The sequence below is a fragment of the Lagopus muta genome, chromosome 12 (genome assembly GCF_023343835.1).
Source record: "Lagopus muta isolate bLagMut1 chromosome 12, bLagMut1 primary, whole genome shotgun sequence".
Classification (NCBI taxonomy): domain Eukaryota; kingdom Metazoa; phylum Chordata; class Aves; order Galliformes; family Phasianidae; genus Lagopus; species Lagopus muta.
In genome coordinates this window covers 2,880,815-2,906,733 of record NC_064444.1, presented here as the reverse complement: position 1 = coordinate 2,906,733, position 25,919 = coordinate 2,880,815, and the positions used below count along the sequence as shown (strand labels likewise).

At 43.7% G+C, this 25,919-nt stretch overlaps 1 protein-coding gene across 2 annotated transcripts; it reads left to right on the top strand.

Moving 5' to 3' along the window:
* Positions 1-1,528: 1,528 nt before the first annotated feature.
* On the top strand, positions 1,529-25,914 carry LOC125699232 (hepatocyte nuclear factor 4-beta-like). 2 transcript variants are annotated; one of them, XM_048958564.1, is made up of 10 exons: positions 1,529-2,143; positions 8,587-8,791; positions 10,582-10,676; positions 16,013-16,119; positions 16,874-17,029; positions 17,380-17,467; positions 18,020-18,172; positions 19,903-20,139; positions 20,757-20,870; positions 21,916-25,914. In XM_048958564.1, exons 1-10 carry the CDS (start codon positions 2,029-2,031, stop codon positions 22,050-22,052), a joined length of 1,407 nt encoding a protein of 468 aa, XP_048814521.1. In that variant the 5' UTR covers positions 1,529-2,028; the 3' UTR covers positions 22,053-25,914. The 2 variants fall into 2 exon arrangements, with proteins under 2 accessions (XP_048814521.1, XP_048814522.1); XM_048958565.1 differs by having other exon boundaries at positions 1,533-2,143; positions 22,127-25,914.
* Positions 25,915-25,919: the final 5 nt, after the last annotated feature.

Genomic DNA, 25,919 nt, shown 5'->3' with positions numbered 1-25,919 from the left:
TTTCTTGTTCCCAGAACAAAAAGTGCTCAAGCACATCCTCACTGCCAAGCTTTCTTTGGAAAAGAGCCTTAACTCTGTATCTTTGTACTGAGAAATTGAGGACATTGAAGCATATCTAAACTGTTGATATCAGGGTAGGAGCCCCAACATTCCTCTCTCTATGTCTTGGATGCCTGAAAGCATGGCAAATGCATATATGACTATTTCAGTGGTAAGTAACCCATACAAAGCCCACTGGATCTGTGGAAATCTGAGTCTCCTCCTTTGGCTGCAATGGTAGCAGAGTGCTGAGAATCAGGCAGGATTGTGCCCGTAGCTCAGTTCAAAAAGATGTGCCAAATTAGTAGGCATAATCAAGAATGACATTGAGTAAGAGGTAAGAAAGACTAATCAGATGCTAACTTAGCTGATGCTGGCATTATTGAAAGCCTGGGGACATAGTCCAAGGATAAAAACATAATGTCTTATCTAACCAAGGAGTCATTTGTGCACCACTGGTTACAACATGTACTTAAAAAAGGAAAGAAGGAAAAAAGTATCTATGGCACATGAGATTATTTTATGCCCCAGAAATGATAAGAAAGGAAAGGTAAGTGTTCCTGCACCCAATCTTTATAGGGGAAAAGCCTATCTAGTGTTAACCCATTGCAAAGTGTACTGTAAGTCCCAAGGATGTGGACAAATCTTGACTGCCCACATATGAAACAAAGATTGTGTAGATGAAATCAGTCTGAATACATTTAGAAACTCAGTTTTGGCATATTTCTTGCTATTTTGAGTTTGCTAGGATACACGGGGCCGCCCTGATCTGTGGTTCAGTGAGAGTTCAGGCCATCTGGCAATCGCTTTTTTTCTGGCAATGCACTTCCCTGTTTCTCAAGATTTCTTTCCTCTATATTCAACAGGATGTTGAACTGTATCTCGCAGAAGAGCTCATGGAAAGAAAGGGCTCTCTGACACACAACAACGTCACTGGAGATGGAACTGTAAGGTCCAGGAAGGCATCTGGAGGATGAAACCAGGAGTAAACCAACTACTTCAAGGTACAATTCTGGGGGAAATTCATGGCTGTGTTTTATTTCCAGTCTTTTGTGCTACGTGTCACAGTGAAAAAAACTTTTACGCATAATTTGGTAAGTTAAAAACCCAACAGCACAGTCCCTGGGGAAAAGCTGGAATTATACTTCCATAATACGGGCCTTTCCCAGGAAAGGAAAACATAAGTCAACGTGAAATGAAGCACCACACATCTGTGAGGGAGTCTGCCTGGTTCTTTCCAGCCTTTTCCATTTCTGTCATTTGCCATCACTTGAAATCTTCTGCCCCAGCAAATTGCAACTGCAGCTCAATGGGAGTTCTGAGAAATTGGGCTGCCTGGAGCCAGAAGGATGGAGAAACAGGACTGGTGGGAGAAATTACCTTTCCTCTGTCCGTGGGGCAGGGTGAAAGCATGCATCTGGCTGTGATGATTCCTCATTTTCCCCTTCCAGTCGTACGTCGGGATGTGATCCATGTTCTCTTGGCAACGCCTCAAGCTCTGAACACCGATCTATCTTAACGGTCGTCAGCCAGTGGTGGCACTGACTCATGGCTTCAGCAGCTTCAAGTGACATCACTTGATCTTTTCCCAAGGGCTGGTAGCCAAGCAAGGTGACATTGCAGTGGCACGGGAAAAGCAGTGCATATGTGAACGCCTCTCTGCAGTCCTTTTCAAAATGTTTGCGCAGGAATGGCCATAAACTGGGCTGTATTGACCCAAAGATGCAATCCAGGTTGTTTGAGTCTAGGCCTTATCTGTGCCATATTATCGGGACTGAGAGCGCAGATGCACCCCGGGAAGGGAGGGGACTGCAAGCAAGAAGGAAAGGTTTCGTCCCTTCTCTGCTGGCACAGGGAGGGGACTGTGGGCAGAGCTAGGTAATGATTTGTCACGGAGTGGGCTGGGGTGTCTCTCTTTGCAGAGGAAAACTTGGCCGTGATTGACAGTAGGGCTGTTTTTGCCGCTTCCCTTGCTGTTGACAAGTAATAATGAAGCTGTGTCAGTCCATCATGGACATGGATATGCCAGATTACGTCGACTCCTTGGATTCCTCTTATACCATGCTAGAATTTGAAAACCTTCGGGTTCTTCCAAACAACACTGGTGAGATTCCTATTCGCTTCCTCTGTAATAATCTCTACCGCCTTTGTTAAAAAGCTGAAAGCGTAGGGCAGGCAGGTAGGAGGTGTGGGGCAAAGGGTGAAGAGGCAGTATTTAAGCAGCTGACCTTCCAACTTCAGTTGGATCGGCAGTAATATTTGGGCTGAAATGGGATGGTTTCACTTCCTGGTCCTTTTGGAGTTATTCATTTCCTTGGTCTGTGAAGCATCATGCCCTGAAGAGCCTACAAGATACTGCAAATGCTGGTGGAGCTCTTGATAGCATACCACGCATTTGGCTCCCTACATGACTTATGCAAAAAGTTATTATCGATATTTCTGCCTTAAAATTTATGTTTCACTCCTATATATGGCTTGGGTTCATATTTAACTGTTGGGAAAAAAATACCACCCACATGGCTATTCATACAATATACCATGTATCTGATACTTGTTCATAGATACTTAGATTGAGAAGCAATATCCAAAGGATCACTTGACTTATTTTTGGTATCTTGGTATCAAAATGGTCTATTAGCTCTTAGGACACATAAAGAATGTGGCTGGGATTCAGTAAGTTCAATATAGGAAGAGTTTCACTTTGGTCACAGAATTAAAGCATATTGTGTGATATTTGGGATTTGTGCAGTCAAAGGTGTTCTAGATTAAAGAAAACACTATTCTGTGACATTAATTGTTCACTGCCTGAAAAGCAGAGGACATTTGGGTTGTACAGCATAAAACCAATCATGTAACTGAGATTCTAATGTTGGAGATGCCTTTGGCAATATTTTGGCAAATATTTCGTTTAACTTGTTAAGAAGCTTAGTGAAATGGAGATGGGATTTTTATGGTCTCACATTTTCTCATTAGTTGACTCCTCATCAAAAAATAATCAACATTTCTAAAGGGCTATTATCTACAACATAAAATGTTTGGAATTATTATAGTGGGAAACGGAATTTCTCAGGAGAAAAATGAAGTAAAAAGGCCCGAAGAATTCAGAATTTAAAATTAGCTTCAAGAAAAGTTCTCTCTCTGTCCCAAGAAGGATCGTTCTTTTTATTGTTATTATTATTATTTTATTATTTTTTTGCTAGATACAGATCTTATTTCTTATTTTTGTGGGAAGGTTTTGAGACACCACTCTACTCCAAAAATGACATTTAACGCAGATATTTCACTTTATCACTCTGCTGAACGGCAAGATACTTTTTACTTTTTAGAGTGGTATAAATCTCCTCAAAATTCAATATAATTTCGCAAATTAATTACCAAAACCTGCTAGGGGCTCTTTATGTTTTTTTTTTCATTCAGTAGAACTGACAGGCTGAGTCTTTCTGAAGTTTATCTTGATCAGTGTTGGGTTATTTGTTTAGCTGTTAATGAGTAACTGGTTCTCTCAGGAACTAGCTGTTTTGAAATTAGCTTGTTTGTCTTGGGTAAGTGTCCTCTTCTACAGTTTGTGAAAATAACTTGAAAAAAGACCTCAGATGTCCATGCCTGGAAATGTACTGCTAACCAAACAAGTCATCTCCTGTAGATAACTCAAAACTAAAGTTCACAGAGATTCAAAAATACTTTAAAATTGTTGGAATCAAGAAATAATTTTCTTTTAGATAGTTTAAAAAATGTAATGGATTTGTTTAAAACCAAATCTACCTCATTGAGTGAAATTATTCTTTACTTCCTTTACTAAACTGAACTGCAATTTTACTGTATTATATAAGCTTGAACAGGAATGGGTTGCCACAGGAACTTTAATGGTATCAGAACTGTTGCTTACATGCTGAGTGATGTGAAAGTGAAAAATAGAATGTTTTCAAATGAGGCAATTCATTCTTAAAAACAACTCTTTTCTTCTTTGGAATATAATTATTTCATCAAAATCTGGAGTTAATTGATGATGTGGAATGATTTGACGGCTAAGATTCAGAAGTTACAGTTCTGAGATGTGCCTAGATACATTTTGAATCTTCCACCCCACGTAGGTCATAATTTGCCAAACAGTTCAAAATCAGAGTAGAATCCATTACGGGAGTAGAGGGGAAGTTTAAAAAATTATCTGTTTTAAATAGAAAGAAAAGAAAAAGGAAGTCAATGAAAATCAATGTTAATCCTTCATTTCCTTTATAAAAATACATGTTGTAACTGCAGAAACTTGCCCATTTGGTAGAAAATTGTTTCCTTTACATTGGCTGGCATTGCAAGCCATCTTCTCACTTGGTTTTTTATGTGCTGCTAATACCCACTTCCTTATGCTCTTGTCAGAGTTGTCATCTTGCTTAAAATATGAAGCAGTATTAAAATATTGCACTAATTCTTTAGTCAAATTTTCTCTCACTGCAGTGCTTGTTTTCCTTTCTCAGCACTCAAACACAGCACTGAACCTTGAGAATTTGGCAAATGTTGGCAAAAACCCTGTTCCCAACCCCACTGCACCTTGAAATGGCTGAAAGCATGAAAAAACCATCTCAGAACATTTGCCCATTAGAAAGTGCAAATGATGTGCATCAGAACCACAGGCCAAGACTGGCTTGGATTTCTGGTGCATGGAAGGGAAATCCGGGAAGCACTGCTTGGTGTGAAATATGCATTCAGAAGAGAAAGAGATTGCCTTGAAGAGATTGGCAACCAATAGCATAACTGAAAGGAAAAGCAGAAAAAAGGTCTGAGGGGTCAGGTATGCTGATCTTCAGCTCTGAATGGAAGCCAGATACCATTCCCTAGCAGCATCCTCGCTGTTATTTCTTATTATCCTAAATACTGTCATCTTCACTGCAGCCCCAGTTTGGTAACGGCTCACATATTAATGCAATACATAACAAAAAGTTATATGCATTCAAGTTTGCAAGTTTAATTGGCCCTAAAGCTGACAAATACACTGGGATACCCTTATCATAGCTAGGTGGAAGCATAGAATCACTTAGGTTGGGAAAGACTCTTAAATAATCAAATTCAGCAATCCAGTTAGGCTATGGTTCCTGTGCTGCATGTTGCTCATACGTAGAATCATAGAGTCATTAAGGTTGGAAAGACCTAAGATCATCTAGTCCAACCATCAACCCATAGCTCACAAAAGGCATGAAGCTGAAACTTTAGGGATGATCCTAATGAGGAGTTTGGTCACAACCACAGGTCTTCAGCTCAGCTCAGGACCCAATCAGTGGAAGACGAGTTATGGTCTTTGCTTGGAGAGCATCCTCATCTTCACCTTGCCAGCAGAAATTTCAGAGGTACTGTGCTGGCACGGGTTAGGAGTTGTTCTGTTGTATCACAGCCATGAACATCTATAACTGATCCATTTCTGAGCATCCCTCCCTGGGGATCTCGGTGATGAATGCCAGGCAGCAACACCTCTGGAGAGGCACAATGTGTTCCATGATGCGTTGAGCAGGTCCTTGTCTTGTGCCAGTAAGGGCTCAAGGAAAGAACCTACAGTTTTCAGCTGATTTCACAGGCATGCAACAATGATAGCATGGATCCTGGCTTTCCTCTGCCTTTCTTAGCAGTGATTAGTTCTGGAAAAAGCCAGACATTCCCCAAATACTGAGTAGGTTTGAAAGCCCCAACAGAAGTTACTGGATGCACGTAATATTGTTTGTGTCCTTTCTGTTTTTCTGAGCTAATTCTCATTAGGAACTCATGATTAACTGGCAACAGGATTTTGTAATTAAAATTAATCATTGCAAGTGACATATGCATGCCAGCTTGTGGCTTTCTTTTATCTTTAAAAATTTCTACTCTCATCCAGCTCAGCTGAAGAGGACATGGGGGACTGAACTATTAGCTATAATCTGCCTGAACATACAGCCACCCAACAAAACTGTAGCAGAGGAGGGCAAAATTTGGCTCCATGGGCCCTCACGTGCAGCTGGTGGCTATGCCTCCAATATGTACCAGGTTTAAGACCAGAATATCAATTTCTTACCTAACACAGTTCCTCACATGTCTTACTCCCATGCAGGGTACAAAACAACACCCTTTTCTGGTGAACAAATGCTTTTCCAGCATCATTTTGCAATCTTGACCCAACTGAAGAATGAAGAGTCTATTTGAGAACCAAATTGTATGACCTTGGCTTGATTCCTCTGAAGTCAGTAGAGAAAGCACGGGTGGAGTAAGGAGAAAATTGGCTTTCTTATCTTTATTTCTGTTGTGCAATTTTTTTTAATGGGATCCAGCACATTTGGTGTATTTGTTTTTGTTCATATATTCCTTCAAAAAAATAACAGATGAAGCAACAGAAGCACAAATGTTTAGTACAGCTACCTTTGAAGGAGTATTCCAGTACAGCTTACTTAAAGTTATCAAATCAATATTAAATATAGAATCAATGTAAAAACATCTAAAAATCAATTTGAATTACCATTAAGCACTTCTCACATGGACTCTGTTTGCACTTACCTACTGATGAATGTCAGAGCTGCAGCATGGCGCATGGGTTATGGCAACAGGTAAATCACAGTTCCTGTCGTTACAACCCAAGAATTATTTCAGTATTGTCATTTTTAATTCTTGTGTTGCTCCCAGGTCACTCCAACCCACTCATTTGCTCACCTGTGTGTTAGAAGGTGAAATAGAAATGAGAAAGTCTTTCTGAGGATGCAAAAAGAAATCTGACCTTTGCATTTGTGAAGTCTTAGCTAAAAATGTCTTCATCTCAGCCTTAGCTAACAAAATTCCCATTAAAAAAAAAAAAAAAATCAAGCCTTATTGGCTTTTCAGGGGTTTTTTTTTTACGATTTTCATTGCATAGTAAATATTTTCCCTATAAATTTTTGATGAGTATTTACATATAAAAATAACATTCTCCTTCTGTGTATTTATATATAAGTTGTGTGAGGATGACCCAAAGATATTTTTACACATTATGCATTAGAAAACATTCTCTAGACTGCCCACATCAAGTACCAATTCCTCCCCCTCAAGTAATTTTCTCATTTTTCTCATTGTTCGATACATCATCAGCTGAGCTGTTCCCCTTTCTGCCCAGCTCTCTTGTCCCAGAGCCTTTCCTAGGTCACTGCAGGACGAGATCAGCTCCTCTGGAGCAAAGAACACACTCCCAGAGGAGTGATAAATTCACAAAACCATCCTGCAGTGAGTGCTCAGGTCAGGACAGACTCCACAAACATTCCTTCTCTCAGCAAGATGTAAACACTGTCATCTGCATCTTCTCATGTCTCTCTCTCATTTTTTTTTTCCTTTTCACCCAAGCTCTGCCTCGAATTAGGAGGATTCAGAGGGATTCAGAGGGCAGTGAGTCTGGTGGTTAAGGCCAGGGGAGAAGCTTAATGGGGAACTTTCAGCAGTGTATACACACAGCCCAGGCAGAGCTATTCTTGCCCCAAATGAGTGGGTGCAAACAGTGGGCATTCATATGACATAATTTTAGGTGTCAGATTTAGAAGGTCAATCCTCCTGTGCTCCTCTGTAAGCAGTGGAACGTAATGGCCCTCTTCAGTGGGTAAAGCAGAGGAGAAACCACATTGAGGGGAACAAAAGTAACTCTTGTTTGAGCTTCTGTCTCTCTCTCCCAGCTGCAGAGGTGACCCCAAGGTGTCTTTCTTTCACTTCTATTGTGTGCATGAAGTAGTTCATCTTTCCTGTTTCTTCTGTCTTTTCTCTGCTATTTATTTGAGCTAACAACGTTTTTCTTCCAATGCTTTTTGTGGCGCAGGCTTTGGATCATGTTCTTCAGCTGTCTAACTGGGGAGATGGCTTTCCATCCCTCAACAGCATATATCTCACATCCAGATAAGGTTTCTCTGCATCTGGTCTCCCCAGAGCCTTTTCTTCAACCTGGAGAAAGAAGTCTCCAGGAGGGCCTGAGAGTGGCTTTTCAGTATCTAAAGGAGCTGTAAGAAAGAAGGAGACAAATTCTTTAGCAGGGTCTGTTGTGACCAGACAAGGGGAAATGGTTTCAGACTAAAAGGGGGGAGATTTAGGTAGGATACAGGGGAGAAGTTTTCTGCAGTACAGGTGTTGAAGCACTGGCAGAATTTACTCCATAGATGTGATGGGAACTCCATCCCTGGAGACACCCAAGGTCAGACTGAATGGGGCTCCGGGCACCTGATGGAGCTGTAGGTGTCCCTGTTCATTGCAAGGAAGTTGGACCAGATGGCCGTTAAAGATCTCTTCCAACTCATATGATTCTATGATTTGTCAAGAAAAGCAGCAATAATTGTTCAGTTCTCATGAATGCACTGGGTTATAAGCCTTGAAGTCTCCCTGCTCACTGAGGCTAAGAAAAATGCCACTATCCAGCAGCAAAGCCAAGTGAGCTAGTGCCAGCTGAGGCTGAGAACAGCATGGCTTCCATCTGGAGGTTTCACCAGCAAAACACACAGTGTGTGCACATGCAGGTAAGGGGCGGGCTCAGCGCATGATTTATCTGACAAAAACCAACCTGCTGTCTGTTGATTCTGGTTTCCATCACAGAGGAGGCCAACGGGCGCTGTTCAATGCCTGCAGAGACCATCACAGCTGAATCAGCCAACACCAACCTGCTCAACAACGGCATTGGCTCCCTTTGCTCCATCTGCGGGGACCGGGCGACGGGCAAACACTACGGGGCATCCAGCTGTGATGGCTGCAAAGGCTTCTTCAGGAGGAGCGTCCGCAAGAACCATGTCTATTCCTGCAGGTACCTGCCCACTCTGTGAGATTTAAATGCCATTGATACTGCAAGTAATGGGGCAGTGATCAAGTTGTACAGTGAGGCCCCCCCATCCCTTGTGCTGCATTACTGTGGCGTGAATGCTGACAATAATGATGCAGTTTAACTTGTGGCCAGAAGATAGGGAGCTAAGGAGTAAGCTATGTCCTATCTCATCTTGGACGCTGGCACCTTTCATGACACTGTGCAATCTGTTTTGTGAGTTCATACTGTCGTGGTGTGATTCAGGGGAGAAATAGGGTCATGAGGCTTGCGTAAGAGTACAGCCTCTGGATGTGGAGTGACACCACAACCTCATCACAAACCAGCAAGGGAAAGCGAAGGGTGAAAAAGGACCAAAGCTTCAGTGATATCTTCTCAAAGCCTTGTTTTTCCTGGTTACAACGTGAAAGCAATAGGCATCCAAGAACCCGTCACTTCCAGAGTCACCACAGCTTCTCCATCTTTGTTTTCAGACACATTGAATTATGCATGCTTACATATCACTGATAACTTCACAATTATTCCGAGAATGTAGCATGGACCAGTGATGATTCACAGCCACTTTGGCACACAGGTACACATTGGAGAGATTTTTTTTCCAGGAGGATGCCATAAATTATAAAGCAGCTATCTTGGTTGGCCTTGGAAAAACGGTGTTTATTTTAGCACAGGAGGAAGAGAAAAAAACTCGAACCCACCCTCAAACTTTTAATCTATGATTAAAACCTGGAAGTTTTCTTTTTGTTCCAGGGTTCTTCTTCCTTTTAGAGGAGTTCCATATTTTTGTAATGCAAGTTGCTCTTTTTGTCAAAACGCTCCTGGGATATTTATCACTCCAGGTCACAACAGCCACAAAAGACACCCAATCTGATATCAGACTCCACCTGCACGGTGCCCATCCCATGCACTGCAGGATCCTGTCAGGAGGATTGAATAGCTACTACTGATTTCTTTGAAATTTTGGCTCCTGCTCTCCTGGGAGCATAATTGTTGCCCCTCCCCAGGAATCGATGAATCACTGTGACATTTGGCAGCCTGGGGAGTTGCAGTGTGTAAGCCAAGCAAATGGTAAATGCTTGCCTGTCTGTGAATCCTTATTTGGTGAGCCGTGCTGTATTTAGCCCAGCTCAAAGCTCTGTTGTTTATCGCAGACTTGAATTCCTTGGAAAGCCTTTGGGTTTTTGTACCTTTGGCTTTTTACCAGCCTGGGAATGTGCCTCAGCTTTTACAACCTAATGATGGCTCCGGAGCAACGCACATTGCCTCTTCCCTGCACAACAGATTCCTCTTCCATCCCTTCACCCATAGTGGCCTAGCCTTCATGGGCCATCACTTGGATGTTTCTCCATCTCCTGTTGAAATGAAGAGAAATGTGAAGGCCACTTACCTCAAAAGTAGACTATAGGCACAAAAGGGTTTATGGGTCATGGAGCATTTATTCTCTGCAAAGACAGTGTCAACAAACTGGTCCAAACTAGACACCTGATAGCCATCTGAAAGTGGGAGATGAAGACCCCAACTCCGCCAACCACCAGCCCAACTTGTGTCACCATCACACTTCAACAGCCAAAACCATCACAGTCCTCGTGGAGTAGATGGTCTGAAATTGCTGCATTCCTAGCTGGCAGTGGGAAGATGGGGAGTGGGGCCAAACCAGCACTGATTCCACCCATTCCCTCCAAGGCCTTTGGCTCCTTCGTGAGTCCTGGGGTTGGGGCTGCTCAGGTTGAGCAGGGCACAAGCCACGTTGCTCCATCTTTCCCATCTCCTTCCAGGTTCAGCCGACAGTGTGTGATAGACAAAGACAAGAGGAACCAGTGCAGGTACTGCAGGCTGAAGAAGTGCTTCAGAGCCGGCATGAAGAAAGAAGGTAGGTGTGAGAAGGCTGCCTGCTGCTGTTTCTGGCCTTGCTCCATCTGTGGGAGGTGGTGGAGGGAAGCAGCAGCTCTTGTCTGAGCTGATGCTCTGTTCCCCAGTGAGAGGGTTCTTGTTGCAGCTGAAAACCCTGTTTTCCATCTCTTTAGATGGGAATTTCAGCTACAGCTTTGTGCCAATATCCACACATCCCGGGAGGCTTCTCTCTTTAGGTGATTCAATACTGGGAGAGGGATTGCCACCAAATTTGCCCTTTACCTAAGGGGTGAAATCACAATTCCACAGAAACCAATGGGAAATTTTTCACTCATTTCTGGTAATTCATAACTTTTCACCAACGATGACAAGAATCTCTTTCCAAATCCCTGACCATCTGTTTTCCTGGAGAACAGGGTGTCTTGCAATTTGGATAGGTCATGGTTGTAGCTAAAATGCCTGCTGGTTTAGTTTAGGAGAAATGGAGTAAATACAAAGCTGGGAAAAAAAGTAGTTATCATAGTAATATTAGCCAACCAAATCTGCTCTCAGTTCTAGATGAGGATTGAGCCAATCACCAATGCAGCAAACTCCACAGTTTGGAAAGGCTGAAATCTGGTTATCAGTTCCATTCTTTCATCTGAAGCGTGATTTTTATTTGTTTTATGGCAAAAGTTATAAAACCTTGGCTCATTCCTTCATTATTGATTGCAGCTTGATGCATGATGACGCATTCCAAGTTCCACATCGCCACATTCCTTGAAACTTATTTTATGAGTGCGTGGTCAGGTTGTGTGCTCACAAACTGCTCATGTGTTTGGTACAGAAGGTTTTAAAGCACCTTGAGCAACTGCTCTGTAGGAATTAGCCTAGCTGACCAGAGCTGTATCCAGAACACGTGTGCAGAACTCAGAAAGAAATTTTCTTGCACAATTGTGTGTACAAAAAGAACGTTGTTGTTTGCTTTAGGTTGGTTCTGGATTAATATTAAACAGTACTGCGAAGCATAAGGGAAGATGAGAAGCCGTGTCTTGGGGTAGAGCAGCATGATAAAAGTGTTTATACAAATGTTTCAGTGGTATGCACCAATTTGTGCCAGATCCACGACATCCATACTCAGTGTGTCAAGTCGTCCCGGCGCTGGCACACAGCGCTTTGACACTTGTTCTCTGGCACATCATTTTTCAACCAGCTCACGTAACAGCAATCAGACTTTCCAGGGTGTGGTAACAGCACTATTTATTTATTCACTGTAGAGAGAAAAAAGATGGAAACGATCCTTTTCCCAGCCTGGGTGTGACAATACACCTGGGGCGTGGAGGTGGGGTTGTGTCACTTTGCCTGTTTCAGTGGCTGGCACCATGCTGACCTGCTGCTCCATGGTGTGGTGTGCAGCACTGGAAAACTTGCTGTCCTCTACATGTCCTTAGCCTGGTAGAACTAATGGATAAGCTGGAGCTTTGGATCCAGAGTGATTTTTCTTCTTTTCTGATCTTCTTGTGCTGTAAGACATGATGCAACACTTTTGGATCTTTTTCTCCTCCTTTCCATGCTGGAAACAACTTTGTTGGATAAGAGAATGAGAGTGGCTATGCTAGCCAGTCTGGTAAAATGGGAATTTCTGCCCAAAGGAGAAGCTGTATGATGCAAAAGCTTGACCTGCCTATAGGGGCAGGTGCATGACTGTCTGAGCACTCTGAATTTGATTCTGCTTTTTGAAAAGATGTCTCACACTTGAGCCCTATATCTCTAGTGAGAAATTTTGGCAAAGAAACACCCAAAATATCCAGCCACTGCTTGTGCCATGAGAAGGGATCCAGGTCCCATTGTCAACAGCGAGAGTAAAGAAGGGCCAACACATGAGTCTTGTAGAAAAGTCTCCAGATTTCCTAGAAATTAGCTCGTTTAGGAACACTCCTACTCCTATCACATTTTTTTGTATCAATAACTCATTTTAATAAGCAAACACTCGTTGAAGTCAGGACAAGCTGTGAGGAAAAGACTTGCTTGAATGCTCTCCAGATCTCGGATAGTTGCAGATCTGCTCCCTTTCTCTTGGTGTGTGGTGAAGGTCAGGGCAGTGCCTCAGGGCAGTCGATGTACACTCTGACATCTCCATCCCTTCCGTGCCTTTTCTGGCTTTCTCTCTACTTCCCTCTCTTTGCACAGAACAAGGTTTGATCTCTACTCTTTCACACAATACTACCAGACAGATTTTTGACCAGGAAACCATCTATGAACAAGGAGTGATATTAAACACTCCCCAAAACTATTTTTAGCAGCTATTTGTCACCATGCTCAACCTTGAACAAATGAGCAGGCTGTGATTTCTCCAATGAGCCTGGCCACCAGCTCATGTGGAGCTGAGCTAATAACCTTGGTGCCTTTTGAAATGTCCAGCACCGCACTGTCAGGATGCAGTTTGCTGGTGAAGAAAGAGGTTAATATTTAACCTCTTGTCCCCTTTAAAGAAATTTATGAATGTACATGAGCTCCTCTGGTTTTATGCAGAAGTAAAAAGAATGATTACTACCACTGCACAGTGGGCGGACCTGAAGCTGTTATTTGTTTATTGTTAAACCAGACAGGTTTATAGAATGGTTTTGTTAGCATTTCATGCCTTTTGTTTGCACGTCTTTTCTGCCAACCTGTAGAGTTCTCGGACTGCAGTGCATTGCAAAGAGAGATGGAAAAGGTAAAGCATTTTGATGGCCATAAACCATCCCTCAGCATGTGAAAGGATTAAATGTGCATGTTCCTTTGGCTTTTATGTGCAAATAAAATACACCACCCCTACGAAATCAGAGAAAGTATGGGGGAAAAAATGATTTGTGCATAGAAATTAATCCAGCAACAAGAAGGAGTGAATCTGTCAGTAGAGATGGGCACACTGTGAACTCCAATGGAGCACTCAGAGCTCCTTCTCCTGCTGTCTCCTTGTATGCTGCTCATTAATTAGCACAATTCCTACCTGATTGGCATTAAATATGGGTTGTTTTAGCAGAGTAATAATGGCATCTCTTATGTAGGCAGGTGGCAAAGGAGGGCTTTATCATCTGCAATTCCTATGGAAAACTACTAGTTTGTTGCTGTTGGCTTCAAATCAGTGCCTGTGCCCAAATCTACTGGATTCTCCAGAGGTTCCTTGTCACATGCTCTGTACTGATGTGGCAAGGCAGCAAGGACAAAGTGTTTGGGAAACATGGGATTGTTGCAATCCCACAAACACACCACTGTTTGCCCAAGAGCCGCAGCGAGCGCTCCGCATGCCAGCATCCTCAGTGTGCTCATGGCAAAAGGACCCGGGGTTGCTCCGAGTATGGAAACGTCAGATGGAGGAGATGTTTGTTTTCTCATCTGCTTCCCACAGCCTGAGACATGTGGTGAATTCCTTGGAGGGAGATGCGGGCATCGTTCTGCCCTCCCTCCTAATTCCCTGGGGAGAAGTTGAGGTCAGAGACGCGCTGTCCCTGAGCAACAGCATCACAGGGACGTTTTCCCACTGACGTCTCCTTGCGTGGGGTTGCAGGGGTTCTTCTCATCCCTGGCACCCATCTGCCTGCAGGGATGCTGAGCTGTTTGGGGTGGGGAAGCGGAGCCGTGTGCATCATGGTTGGATATTAGGAAAAAATACTCTATGGAAGAGAGATCAGGCATTGGCACAGATGACACAGGGAGGTGGCAGAGTCACCATCCCTGGAGGTGTTCCAGAACCATGGCAGTGTGGCACTGGTGGGATTGGGTTGTTGTTGGGTTGGGGATCTTGGTGGTCTTCTGCAACCTGAATAATTCTATAATTCTGTGGGCTGTCCCTCAGCCATCAGCCTGATCCAGGTCTTTTCGTTCACTGGCTTTGGAAATCAGAGCATGAATTGAGGACAGCATGAGAGAAAAAGGATGGGGAGTGAGGCTTGCTGGACACGTACTGGAAATAGTGGAGTTTTAGTCCTTTCTTACTGTCAGCAAAGCCAAGATCACATCTAGGCCAGAGCACCTTCTGCACAGCCATGCCTTGCCACCATGACCTACACCTTGCCTTTTACAAGCACAATAATTATAGCAATATAATTACCACATAGCAATAAATTATTTTTTACAGGTAAAACATTAACTCCCTTTTGTATCTAATTCCACAGCATCTTGGGTACTTTCAGTGACAACACCCAAATCACCTTGAGAAAGTCAGCCAGGACGTCCACTTACACTTGAGATTGAGCTTATCAGGGCATGAGGAAAGCACTGAAATATGTGCCATAAAAGCAGACTGGTGAAAAACAAGCTGGAGGCTTTTAAAGGAGTCTGTCATAGGGGAGCAGGAGAGGTTTGTGGGACCCCTGTCATTGTGTTCATTGATTACTATGAGAAAATTATCTTGTCTTGGGAGTGGGTAAAAAGAGCCTATTCATTCCAAAGAGAGCATCTGCTATGGAGCCAGATGGGAGAAGTAGGGCAGAGACCTGCCAGGAAAAGGTTGGCTTTGGGTTGGCTTCTTTCTGTTCAAAGCTGGATGCTGCCTGGTGTATAGAAAAAAAAGCAGTGAAGGGTTAATCTGTTCTGAAGATTAACTATAGCTTATGGATGTATTTAAAGTGACCACTCATCTTTCTTTAAATCACCTTTTAACTGTCTCAGACTGAAGAGGCTTCACTGCTACACGTGCGTGCAGAGTACCTCTTCCAAATGGACTCCACCAAAGGTGGCTCTGAGGTGTAAAACCTAAAAATGGCTCTGGTGCCTCAGCCCTTGCAGCCCCGTGCCCAGCCCACCCTGTTCAACTGCCAGCAAAGCTGAGTGCCAGATCCTGGAAAACAAGCAGCAGGCTTCTATGCGTCATGGGAAGTATTGATTTTGCTGCTGTTGCCTGTTTTCTGCCCTTTCACTTTGTTGGCCTCTCATCGGGGGCCTGTTAGGAACACAGATAAGAGGTTTGACCCAAGCTGACAAAAGCCCATAAACCAGGCAGCTTTTCCATCCCGTGTTTGGAGAAATCTGGAGAAATGTATCCTGAGCAAAGAATCACAGAATCATCAAGGCTGGAAAAGACTTCCAAGATCCCCCAGCCAACCCCAAACCACCCCAACATGCCATAAGCACATGTTTCAGTGCCACATCCTCATGGCTCACATCTCCATGGATGATGATCCCACCACCTTCCTGGGCAGCCTGTGCAGGTGCGTCACCGCTCTTGCAAGAGAAGAAATCTTTCCTAATATCCAACCTGAAAGGAACCTGAGAAGGGACCAATGGGGTGGGCAGGGCCAATGGCTGTAACGGGGAGCAGTAGGTTGAATTGAAGTTTCTTTCCTTCTGAGCTTCTTTAATGAAGAGACTTCCGCTCCTTGGCTCTCTTTGCAGCGGTGCAGAATGAGCGCGACAGGATCAGCATCCGTAGGAGCAGCTATGAAGACAACGGCTCGCTGTCCATCAGTGTGCTCACCCAGGCCGAGGCAATGGCACAGCAGGTAGGAGACCCAAGGACAACCCCCAAACAAGATGCAGCCTTTGAGGTGTGAGATGCAGAGCTGCAATTCTGAGGGATGCCCTGGGTCCCCTCTGCCCCCACCCCAATTATTGCTGCACCCTAAAAGCTCTCCGAAGTTCAGGCAGAAGTTCAGCAACTCTCTCTGCACAATGTGTCCTGGCCAGAACACAATGTTCCCATCATGGCCAATTACATCTTTTATTTGTTACTTCGTTTTTACCAGGGAGAAAAAAAATAAAGCTAACAAAATTGCTGTCTTAAACAGACGCTGATTGCTTTCTGGTTTCACAACGAATTTCGCCCTGAGTGTCCTTTAAATTGTTATGCAAATCGCCTCTCGCCACTGAGGCATATGGTCCAGATGTTGCAGATTACATGCAACAATGCATCCATTTCCCTTGCAAAAATCATTACATTTTAACTCTCCGCCCACCGTGCAGCTCTTTAGAGATCAAAGTGGATGAGTTTCGTCCGAGACACCCACCTCGGGGGGAGTGCATTTCATGCGTTTTGCTGGTTTGCTGCGAAGCTGAGCCCCAGTGCTGTAAGAACGGGGACACGGAACAGGCTGTGAAAGAAGCAGGGATGGGACGTGGTGCTGGGACCGAGCACCACCTCGTGGTGCTTTGCCTGGGGAACAAGTGTGCAGCCATCGCTGCGGAGGAAAGACTCGGCTAAGAGAGTGGGGAGGGGTAGGATTGCACTCATCTGGGTATGCACTGCTTCTCTTTCAGTATTTGCCACTGAGCCCCGTGCACAGCGCCGATATAGCAATGAAGAAAGTGGCCACCATCAATGATGTGTGTGAGTCCATGAAGCAGCAGCTGCTGGTGCTGGTGGAGTGGGCCAAGTACATCCCTGCGTTCTGTGAGCTGCCGTTGGATGACCAGGTGATGGGCAAATGCCCTTCCCTGTAGTGCTGCTACCTTCCGTGCTAATTTTCAGCTGTACTTTTCAGTGGGGAAATCTGGTATCGATATATTACTCTGCAAAGCAACATACTGGCAGCAGATGAAGAATAATGAAGGACAAAGGCAATGAGTTCAGTAGCCTAAAAGCCCAAAAATACAGAACTGGTCACTCCAGTGTGCACAGGGACCCAGACAGTGAGCTTTTCTCTTTACTAAAACCTGGTAGATGACTATGAAAGCCATTTGTTTCCTAAGAACTCAAGCCATCCCCCTTTTTGCTCTTTGAGTTGAAGTTCTATTAAGACCTCTCTCTTCTGTGCTGTCTGCAGGTTGCCTTGCTCAGAGCCCACGCGGGGGAACACCTTCTCCTTGGGGTAGCCAAGCGATCCATACCCTACACCGACTTTCTACTATTAGGTAAAGTACTGAAAGCACTCCTGCTTTTAATATCTGCACACATAGAACCTGGATAGGTCACTGCACGTCTGCTCAGGATTAAATGCTCAAGGAGGCCTCTGGAGAAGAGTAGAAAGTGAGAGGCAAATACACTGTGACTTTTCATAGGGTCATTATGGTTGGAAAAGACCACTGAGATCATTTTTTACACCTGTGCCCTTATGATTTGAAACTGTTGTTGGGAAAACCTCTCTATTAAGCAGGATCTCAAACAGTTGTGTCATGGCTTTGCAACAGATGGTCGGGGCACAGTGAGGTATTTAAGTATTGGTGCTGAAAATTGTAAATCAGAGCAGAAGATGGGACAAACTTTGAGTATGGTATTAATGCACTGATATGTGCAAAACTAAGGACCAAAGAGTCAAATCCACACCTTGCTTTTCCATTGTGAACCTGGGTGTTGTTCACAACTCTGCATAGCAGTAGGACTATCTGGCAGCCCAGGTCTGGGCAACCGATGGGTGAGACCATTTCTGCAGTGCATTCAACACTGAATTTCTCCCTTGTCCCCAGGGAACGACTTCATCATCCCAATGCACTGTCCAGAGCTAGAAATCGCTCGTGTGGCCACCAGGATCTTAGATGAACTGGTGAAGCCCTTGAGGGACATCCAGATCGATGACAACGAGTACGCATGCCTTAAAGCCATCATCTTCTTTGATCCAGGTATGTGACTTTCCTGCTTGCAGGAGCAAGCACAGGGCTTGAGGAGATGTTGTGTTATAGGAGGATATGAGAAATAGGGCAATGGGTGGGGAAACGCAGCTCTTCCTCCTGCTTTTGCATTCCTAAGAGCAACTCTGATAGCCAGGCTGAAAACCCCTTGGCAACAGCTCTGCATTTTACCCTATTCCTGAACACTTTGCTATTTAGCACATAGTAGCTCCAGCCAGATGTGCAAATCTTGGCAGAATTCAGAGGAGTTTTGCTGCTTCTGTAGGTGGCTTCAGGAAAGCCCATTAGTCTGAAATGAAAGAGATGCCTATTAAGGACATATATGCTCATACTGAATTATGCATTAGCTGAATTAGTTGACTGAGCAGCAGTTTGAAGCACCCATCAGAGTTCTGAGATGAGAATTAAAAACCACAGAGAGCTGTGGACTGTTCAGGGCACTGAGTAGCCAGAAACATCAAGGATGTCTGTTAATGGATCTTGCTGGCAGCCAGCACCAGCGAGAGCAGAGCTGGGCAGCCCAGGGTGGAGAAGAGAGTAGGGAAACATAAAGCAAAGAAAAACTTGCTTTGCATCATCCCTATATTGTCATTCCACAAACATCCCACTCAGGTTCCCCCCAACCGAATGCCTACAGCATGCACACTGTCCCCTCAGCAGAACATTCAGCTTCAGGTGTATTGCCCTGTAGCTTGGAGGAGAGGAGGAGGAACAATTCCAAGCAGACAGCAACGCCCTTTTGTCTTTGGCATCTATTAGCGTGGAAAATTAGAGTACCATCTTCCATTAATCATTTTTTGCTGTGTTCTCTGATTTGAAATCAAGATACAGGAGTTCTACAAACATCATGATCTTTGGCTTGCCAAAGTGCCTGCTGCAAACCTGTATAGGGATGGTGTTATCATGCTGTTAGACAAATTAGCTCCTCCGCTGATTGGTATCTCAAGCTTTAGATCACTGCAACGAGGCACCATGATTTCATCTGAAAGAAAAGAGTGCCAAGTTCTACGGAAGTAAAATTCATTCATGCTAACAAGTAGGCTTATCCTTGGAGTTGCATGTTGACATACAATAACTTGCTAACCATTCCATTTAATCTCTTGGCATGATGATCCCTAGAATGTAGTGCTTGGCCATTCTTTGTAGACTGAAGGAAATGGTCCAGTAGCCAGAAATTTCTGATTTAGGGTGGGAGGAAAATCAGGAGTGGAAAGCTGTAAATTGTCCACTTCAACACCGCTTGAATATTTACTTGATTAAGCAAAACTAGACCAGCAGTCCATGGAAAACAGAGGGACCATGGCTCAAAGACATGAAATCAAGGGAAGAACCTAGTGCTAGAGCTCATACATTTAAACAGATAAGCTCTAAACCTGCATGGATTTAGTGAGAAGAATTGAGACTCAAAATGCATGGGTGAAAGTCTCAGCAGTTTGCAGAACAAACACAAATCAGTTTCTAAACCCTTCCTCTTCGCTCATGCACCCAGATACATCCATCTGAGTTAAGCTCTTTCTGTTTGCACTGAAATAGCCTATTCCATCTGAGAAACGAAGCAGTAACAGTGCATTGTACATCTGCCAGATAACCTGCACACAGAGATAACTGTCACAGAGTCATTTCTATCTCAGCCTTTTCCCTCCCTGGAGCATAGTTGCCAGCGTAACGCTTCTTGGCTGCAAGGGTCATCAATTCACTTCATTTCTTCCACCCCTCCCTAGACTGCAAAGGCCTGAGTGAGCCAGGGAAGGTGAAGAACATGCGTTTCCAGGTCCAGGTCAATCTGGAGGACTACATCAATGACCGCCAATACGATTCCCGGGGCCGCTTCAGTGACATTCTCCTGCTGCTGCCCCCACTGCAGAGCATCACCTGGCAGATGATCGAGCAGGTCCAGTTCATCAAGCTCTTTGGTGTGGCAAGGATCGACAGCTTGCTGCAGGAGATGCTGCTGGGAGGTAGGAGCACTGCTGAGAAAGGGGTTTTATTATGAAGCCATTTAAGGGGCTTCCTGCCTAGATTTTTGTCCTCTAGAGGGCGTTGGTAAAGATAACGTGGTTCTGGGAGGAGGGAAGTGAAGGATCAGCTTGAATTGTAGCTTAAACATGGGATGTTCTCAACTCAAGTCCAATTCCCAAATGGTTCCCTTCTAGCCTATCTCTGAAAATGTAAGCCCAGGGACAGTTTATAGGAGTGGGTATGCTCTGTGTGCTTCACAGCAGCCAGGAGCTTGACTTTTAGGCAGCCTACTTGATGCAAGCTGCAGGGAGACAACATATTTTAGCTAGCAATATACCAAATTATATGGGAAACCCTGATAAGGGCAGTAATTGTGAAACACACACATAGGTGAACAGTGTGGTTGGTTATTAGCTGAAACCCCAACCATTTGGGAGCAAAAAGGCTGAAAGAACAGAGAGCGGGAGCAGGAAGGAAGCAAAGAGGAGCCAAGACATTAACCCCCACCCACAGAGGTCTCCCATATTTCCTGAGAAAAGAGCTTTGTGCCTGACCATCTGGCTTTCTCAGTAATGATGTGAAGAATGATGTCTTTCTTTTCCTGATTACACCGCAGGAACCACCATTGATGTCCAGTACCAGTCAGGACCTCCCAGTCTCAACCTGGACCCATTGCCAGGACATGTGCTCCCAGGCAACATGAACTCTGTGATTCACGCTGTCCCAGACCGTATGTGCCCATTTTTTTTGCTGTCAGCATAATGAGAGGACTGGGAGGGGGAAAGGATTAAGAAGGCATCATTAGATCTATTGATCTATTTAAGCATCACAATGAATCTGAGTCCACGCCACTCCTTGTCGACTTCCTTTACTATGAAGTCTGGAGACATCTTCCAAAGACAAGGCATGATTTTCAATTAATACCACTAATTAATTAATACCAGGTGGATTTTGAGATGCTACCAAACACAAGAGTTGAAAAAAAGGAAAAAAGAAAAAAAGAAATGAAGAGTGGTGACTGTGTGTCTATGAACACAGTCTAAGAGTCTAAGAGTGCTGGGTAACACCACAAAGACTCACACACAGTTAGCAGCGGGTAGAGGTGCTAAAGCATCTTGGTTGCTGTCAACCAGAACAAAATACAAGATGAACACATGTCCACCTTTGACCTCTCTGGACACTGCTGCCAGGCAATGGCTCTTTGTTAAAGCATTTATGCACTGTAATAGCAAATGGACCATGCTATTTACAGCTATTGTAATCATGTCTTTCAGTTTCCTTCTGCAAGTTATGATCTTACACTTCTTATAGCATATTTTGCTATTTTTCAACCATATAAATCTATACCATGTTATCTAGCTTTTTCTTTCTTTTTCTTTTCCCCCCTTTTTCTTTCCTTTCTTTTTTAAAGCCATCTTGCACAAGGGAAATTAGAGAGATGCTGATGGAGAAACATTATGTTCTGTAAATGAAGTCCAGATGCCAGCAGGTTGAGCTATCTTCTAAGAGTGGAAGGATTAAAAAGTAATTAGGGGCAAGCATTTTCCAAGGGCATAATAGTGGAAAGAACTGATATATGCCTATCAGTTCCTCTGGGCCTCACTGCAACCCAGGAAGAAAGGATGTGCCTGGACTTGGGATCTCTCCCACATGGCCCACTGCTCCCCCAGCTTCTGCTCTTTAGTTCGTAGGATGGTCTGCTGGTTTTATTTGGATGCTGCTTCACTGAACGACATCCAAGTCCATTTTAATTCTGTCTCTTTTCTCTCCCACAGCATCTCCTGAACCATCCCTTCCATCTCCTTCTACAAGCACAGGCAGCGAAGACTATAAACTAGACTCTAGCGCAGGGCCAAGCGCCGTAGCACAGCTCTTACCTCAGACACTGATACCCAAGCAGGAGATTTTATAGGGAGAGGTAGAAGGAGAAGCTGGGAGCAATGTGGGAACCATGCAGAATATGAACCAGGTCCTTTCTTTTTGCAGAGGCAAAGCACAGCAATCCCCTGCCTGCCACCGGACCTGGGGGTCACGCTCTTCCCTGTCAGTGAGTAAAGCAGAGGGCACCAAGCTGCAGCAGGAGCCACAGCACGAGTCATCCCACAGCTCATCCCACTGATCTCACCCTCATCTCACACGTGATTGGGGTTAATGCTCGTCTCGTAGGACCAAGACTGCGAGCTCTTCAGAGCAGGTCCTGATTGCGTTTGCTATCACTTAGCTCCCTGTGGTCATAACCCTTTCGAAGCCCCTGGTTGCTATCATCATAAAAAGAAACACCTGATGCAGCTCCTGTTAATTGGCAGTGAGTACAGCCTGCATCATCAGTATGGAAAGGTCTATCCCCATTAAAAATGTAATTACACTCTTAATTCTCCCACTGCAAATTAAGCTTTAGGAAGAATATCTTCCTAACTCTTTCATCTTCATCACCCTTCCAGATGTGACTTGTTCCACACAGGCCAGCTAACCTTTACTGCTGCTCAGTTCTTAGTTGTGATCAGGAATGGCAAGGTCTCAACATTTTGTCATTTTCCATACTTCACAATGTATCTGGAGTCCACCCACGAGTCACTTGCAGCCTCTGCTTTATTGGCATATCCATCTAATACCACTCAGGCAGCAGAAAGGAGCTCTGCATCTGACTATGGCAAAACCCACAATGAGCAGTAAGCTCAAGAAACCACCTCTAACCATGATACTACTTAAAACAACCCCAACAGATGACTACACAACCTCAAACGTTCCTGAAGCAGTCACTGGCACTGTGTTTATTTGTATAAATTGAACATTACTAGAAAGCAGACTCCTGGATTTCTATAGAGCTTACGTTCCTTCCTGTAAAGCCCAATGACCTTCACCAGTCAGCTCTCGATGCATTAAGATGGACTCGGATTGAAATGCAGGGTGCAATGGGGAATTCTTTGTTCTTGCATGGTGCATTAAACTCAGCCCACGAGCACCGACCCCTGCCTGTCACAATGCTGCGATGACAGTGCCCAGCAAAGGCTTTGTGAGGCTTGTGAAGCACTCTGAGATCCTCAGATGGAGCACATTACAGAAATGCAATCTCACTGAAAAAGGAAGAGCAGCCAAACCTGCCCCCAAAGGGCGCTACTTTGTACTCAGGTTATTTCTCACTGCTTGGGGAGACATTTTAGAGTTACCATTCTACAACAGAGGTCTGAAAACCACTGAAGACTGGGTTGACTGCACCCAGCATCTTAGTGTTTTGTTTTACTAATGCCTGTGACAAATTTGACCCGATATTACATGCTGATGACTCTGATTTGACACGGCTATAGCTGGAGAACAAATCCCACTGCAAGCATTCCTGCTGCGTCCATTCTTGTGTAACATCGCTCCCAGTTCCTCCATCGTGTAAATGACATGCTTTTCTAGAAATTAAATATACATTTATACTCATTAATGGTAAGAAAATAAATCTACTGGAAATAAACTCCATATGGTTCACAGTTCTTTAAATGACAGCTTGCCTTTCTTGTTTAATTCGGAGTTTTCAAGATTCTCTGTTGATCTCTGCAATGCAAACGCCTTAGGGATTACATACCCATAACATAAGCAAAAGAATCATCTATGCCTGCAAAATACAGCGTCCTCTTAACAATCTAAGACACTACTTCATAGAATAAAATTGATCTGGCACAAGTAGCTAACAGACTCATGTTCCAGAGCATAGGTAGTCAGGTAAAGCCTTCAGAAAACAATAATTTCTTGTCTTATGACAGGCCTGCATTTAGGGCCAGAACAGAATCACAGCAGAAGTGTTCCCAGCATCTCTACATCAAACACCACCCCTAAATTAAACCCATGTTCTTGGAAAGAACATATTTAATCTGGAATAGTGTCAGCCATTGCTTGACATACATATACATTACAAACCTAAGGATGCAACACCATTACCCTGGAAAGATTTAAATATGCATATATATATGTGCAAAAACAAGTTATGGGGCAGAAGTGAATCAACTTTAAGACTTCAATTAATTACTTTATTTCTTTCTTTACATTAAAAAATTACAACGTAACAAGGGTTTGAAAAGCCAAGTAAACCTGATTTCACACACGCACACACTTGCTAAGTCACAGAGTTCATCCGTTTGAAGTGATAGCTTCTGATTCTCATCAGGATATTTTATTAGACAATATACACATTGAGAGCCTCATGACAAAGCCAGACATTATTTTTTTTTTCCCAGCATTTAAGATGTGCAACTGAATATGCAAAGATTCTTGTGGAACTTCTGCCTTCCCCTTCACTTGTGTGAGATACAGCTTTGTTCAACTGGCTGCAGTTTCAATGGCTGTGTCCACCCAGTGCCCACTCTCCAGACTTACACACCATCTCCCCCAAGCAAACTGAACGTACTGCACAGTATTGCACAGTTCTGTTTGCAGGGTGGTTGGTAAGAAAGGGACCCTTTGGTATGTTCACTCACACAATAGTATGAAACCTGACAAATTGAGAGGCCACAGACAGCTAGAAATGGAGAAGCAGGTCACTGAAGAAAGGAAGCATAACCCCTGTGGTAAGTAAACTTACTGGCATAAGATTCTCCAGCACATTGAACTGCTTGAAGTGGGACAGATCATCAGTGCAACTTGCAAAGCAAAAGCAAGAACAGGACAATTTTAAGGCAAGTCCCAGAACAGGGAGCAAATTACTTTCTAGGCACGATTTCAAGCTCTGCATCAAGGCTCCTGTTTTATCCTTTGTATCATCAGTAACTTCTAGAAGGAAAAAAAGAGTTTTAATTGTTCAAGAATCCACCTGCAGTTAAATTTCATTACTGGCAATTTGCATTTCATTACTTGCAGGCTTACAAACGTTTCTGAGCACTACTGTTGTTTGTCAGGCCCACATAAAGCAGTTCTAGATCTAGACTGTTCTCTTCTCTTGAAAGCAATTTTGGATGGAAGATGGTAAAATTGAAATTGATCCCTTTTATTGCAGATTTTTCTACTTTGAAGACATGTTGTACTTGAGAAAGAGGCAAGCTGTGTCAGCACTAAAGGAACCTCCCTCATGCTTCCCATTTCTCTGCTCATAGGACCATTTTGCTCATGGGACCATGAATTAACAGTGTTCCCCTCATGAATAGTCCAAACAATGAAAAAAAGGAGCAGAACAAGACCTTACAAAGACGACTGCTCTCAGTAGATTGATGCCAATCTGCAGTATTTTTCATTTTAACAGTCACTGGCCCCAGTTATCCCCACTCAGAGAACAAGATACAAACCTCAGAACACCTACATACTTAAGTTCCTCTAGAATCAATGCACAAGGATTGAAGATGCATATCTGAGGGCAGAATTCTGCTCTCAGTTGTTAAGTGTCATTTACTGAAGACTCAGAACTTACCTAAATGCCACACGAGATTAATACTGCCAAACACAAGACATGCTGTGAGCCTGGGAAGACATTCGGCAGGGGTGTAATAGTGCCTCTGACATGTTATGCTGTCGTGTGCACAAGTCCCTTGAATCACTTGCATATGAAGAATGTGTGTCTGAGGTGGGACACAAAAGTATAGCTCCATTTATTAGGACAAGCTGAAATATAAATCAAAACTGAACAAACCACTATTCCCTGAAAACTGGATTTAGAAGGCTGGGTCTCATTTGAGATCACCTTTCACCAGAATGCTTCTCCTTGTGATTGACAACTGCACTTAAGTATATAATTTTTATAAAAACACACTGGTAATTCCCCAAACATTTATCAAATAAAAAGGGTTTAACAAAAAAAAAAAGCATA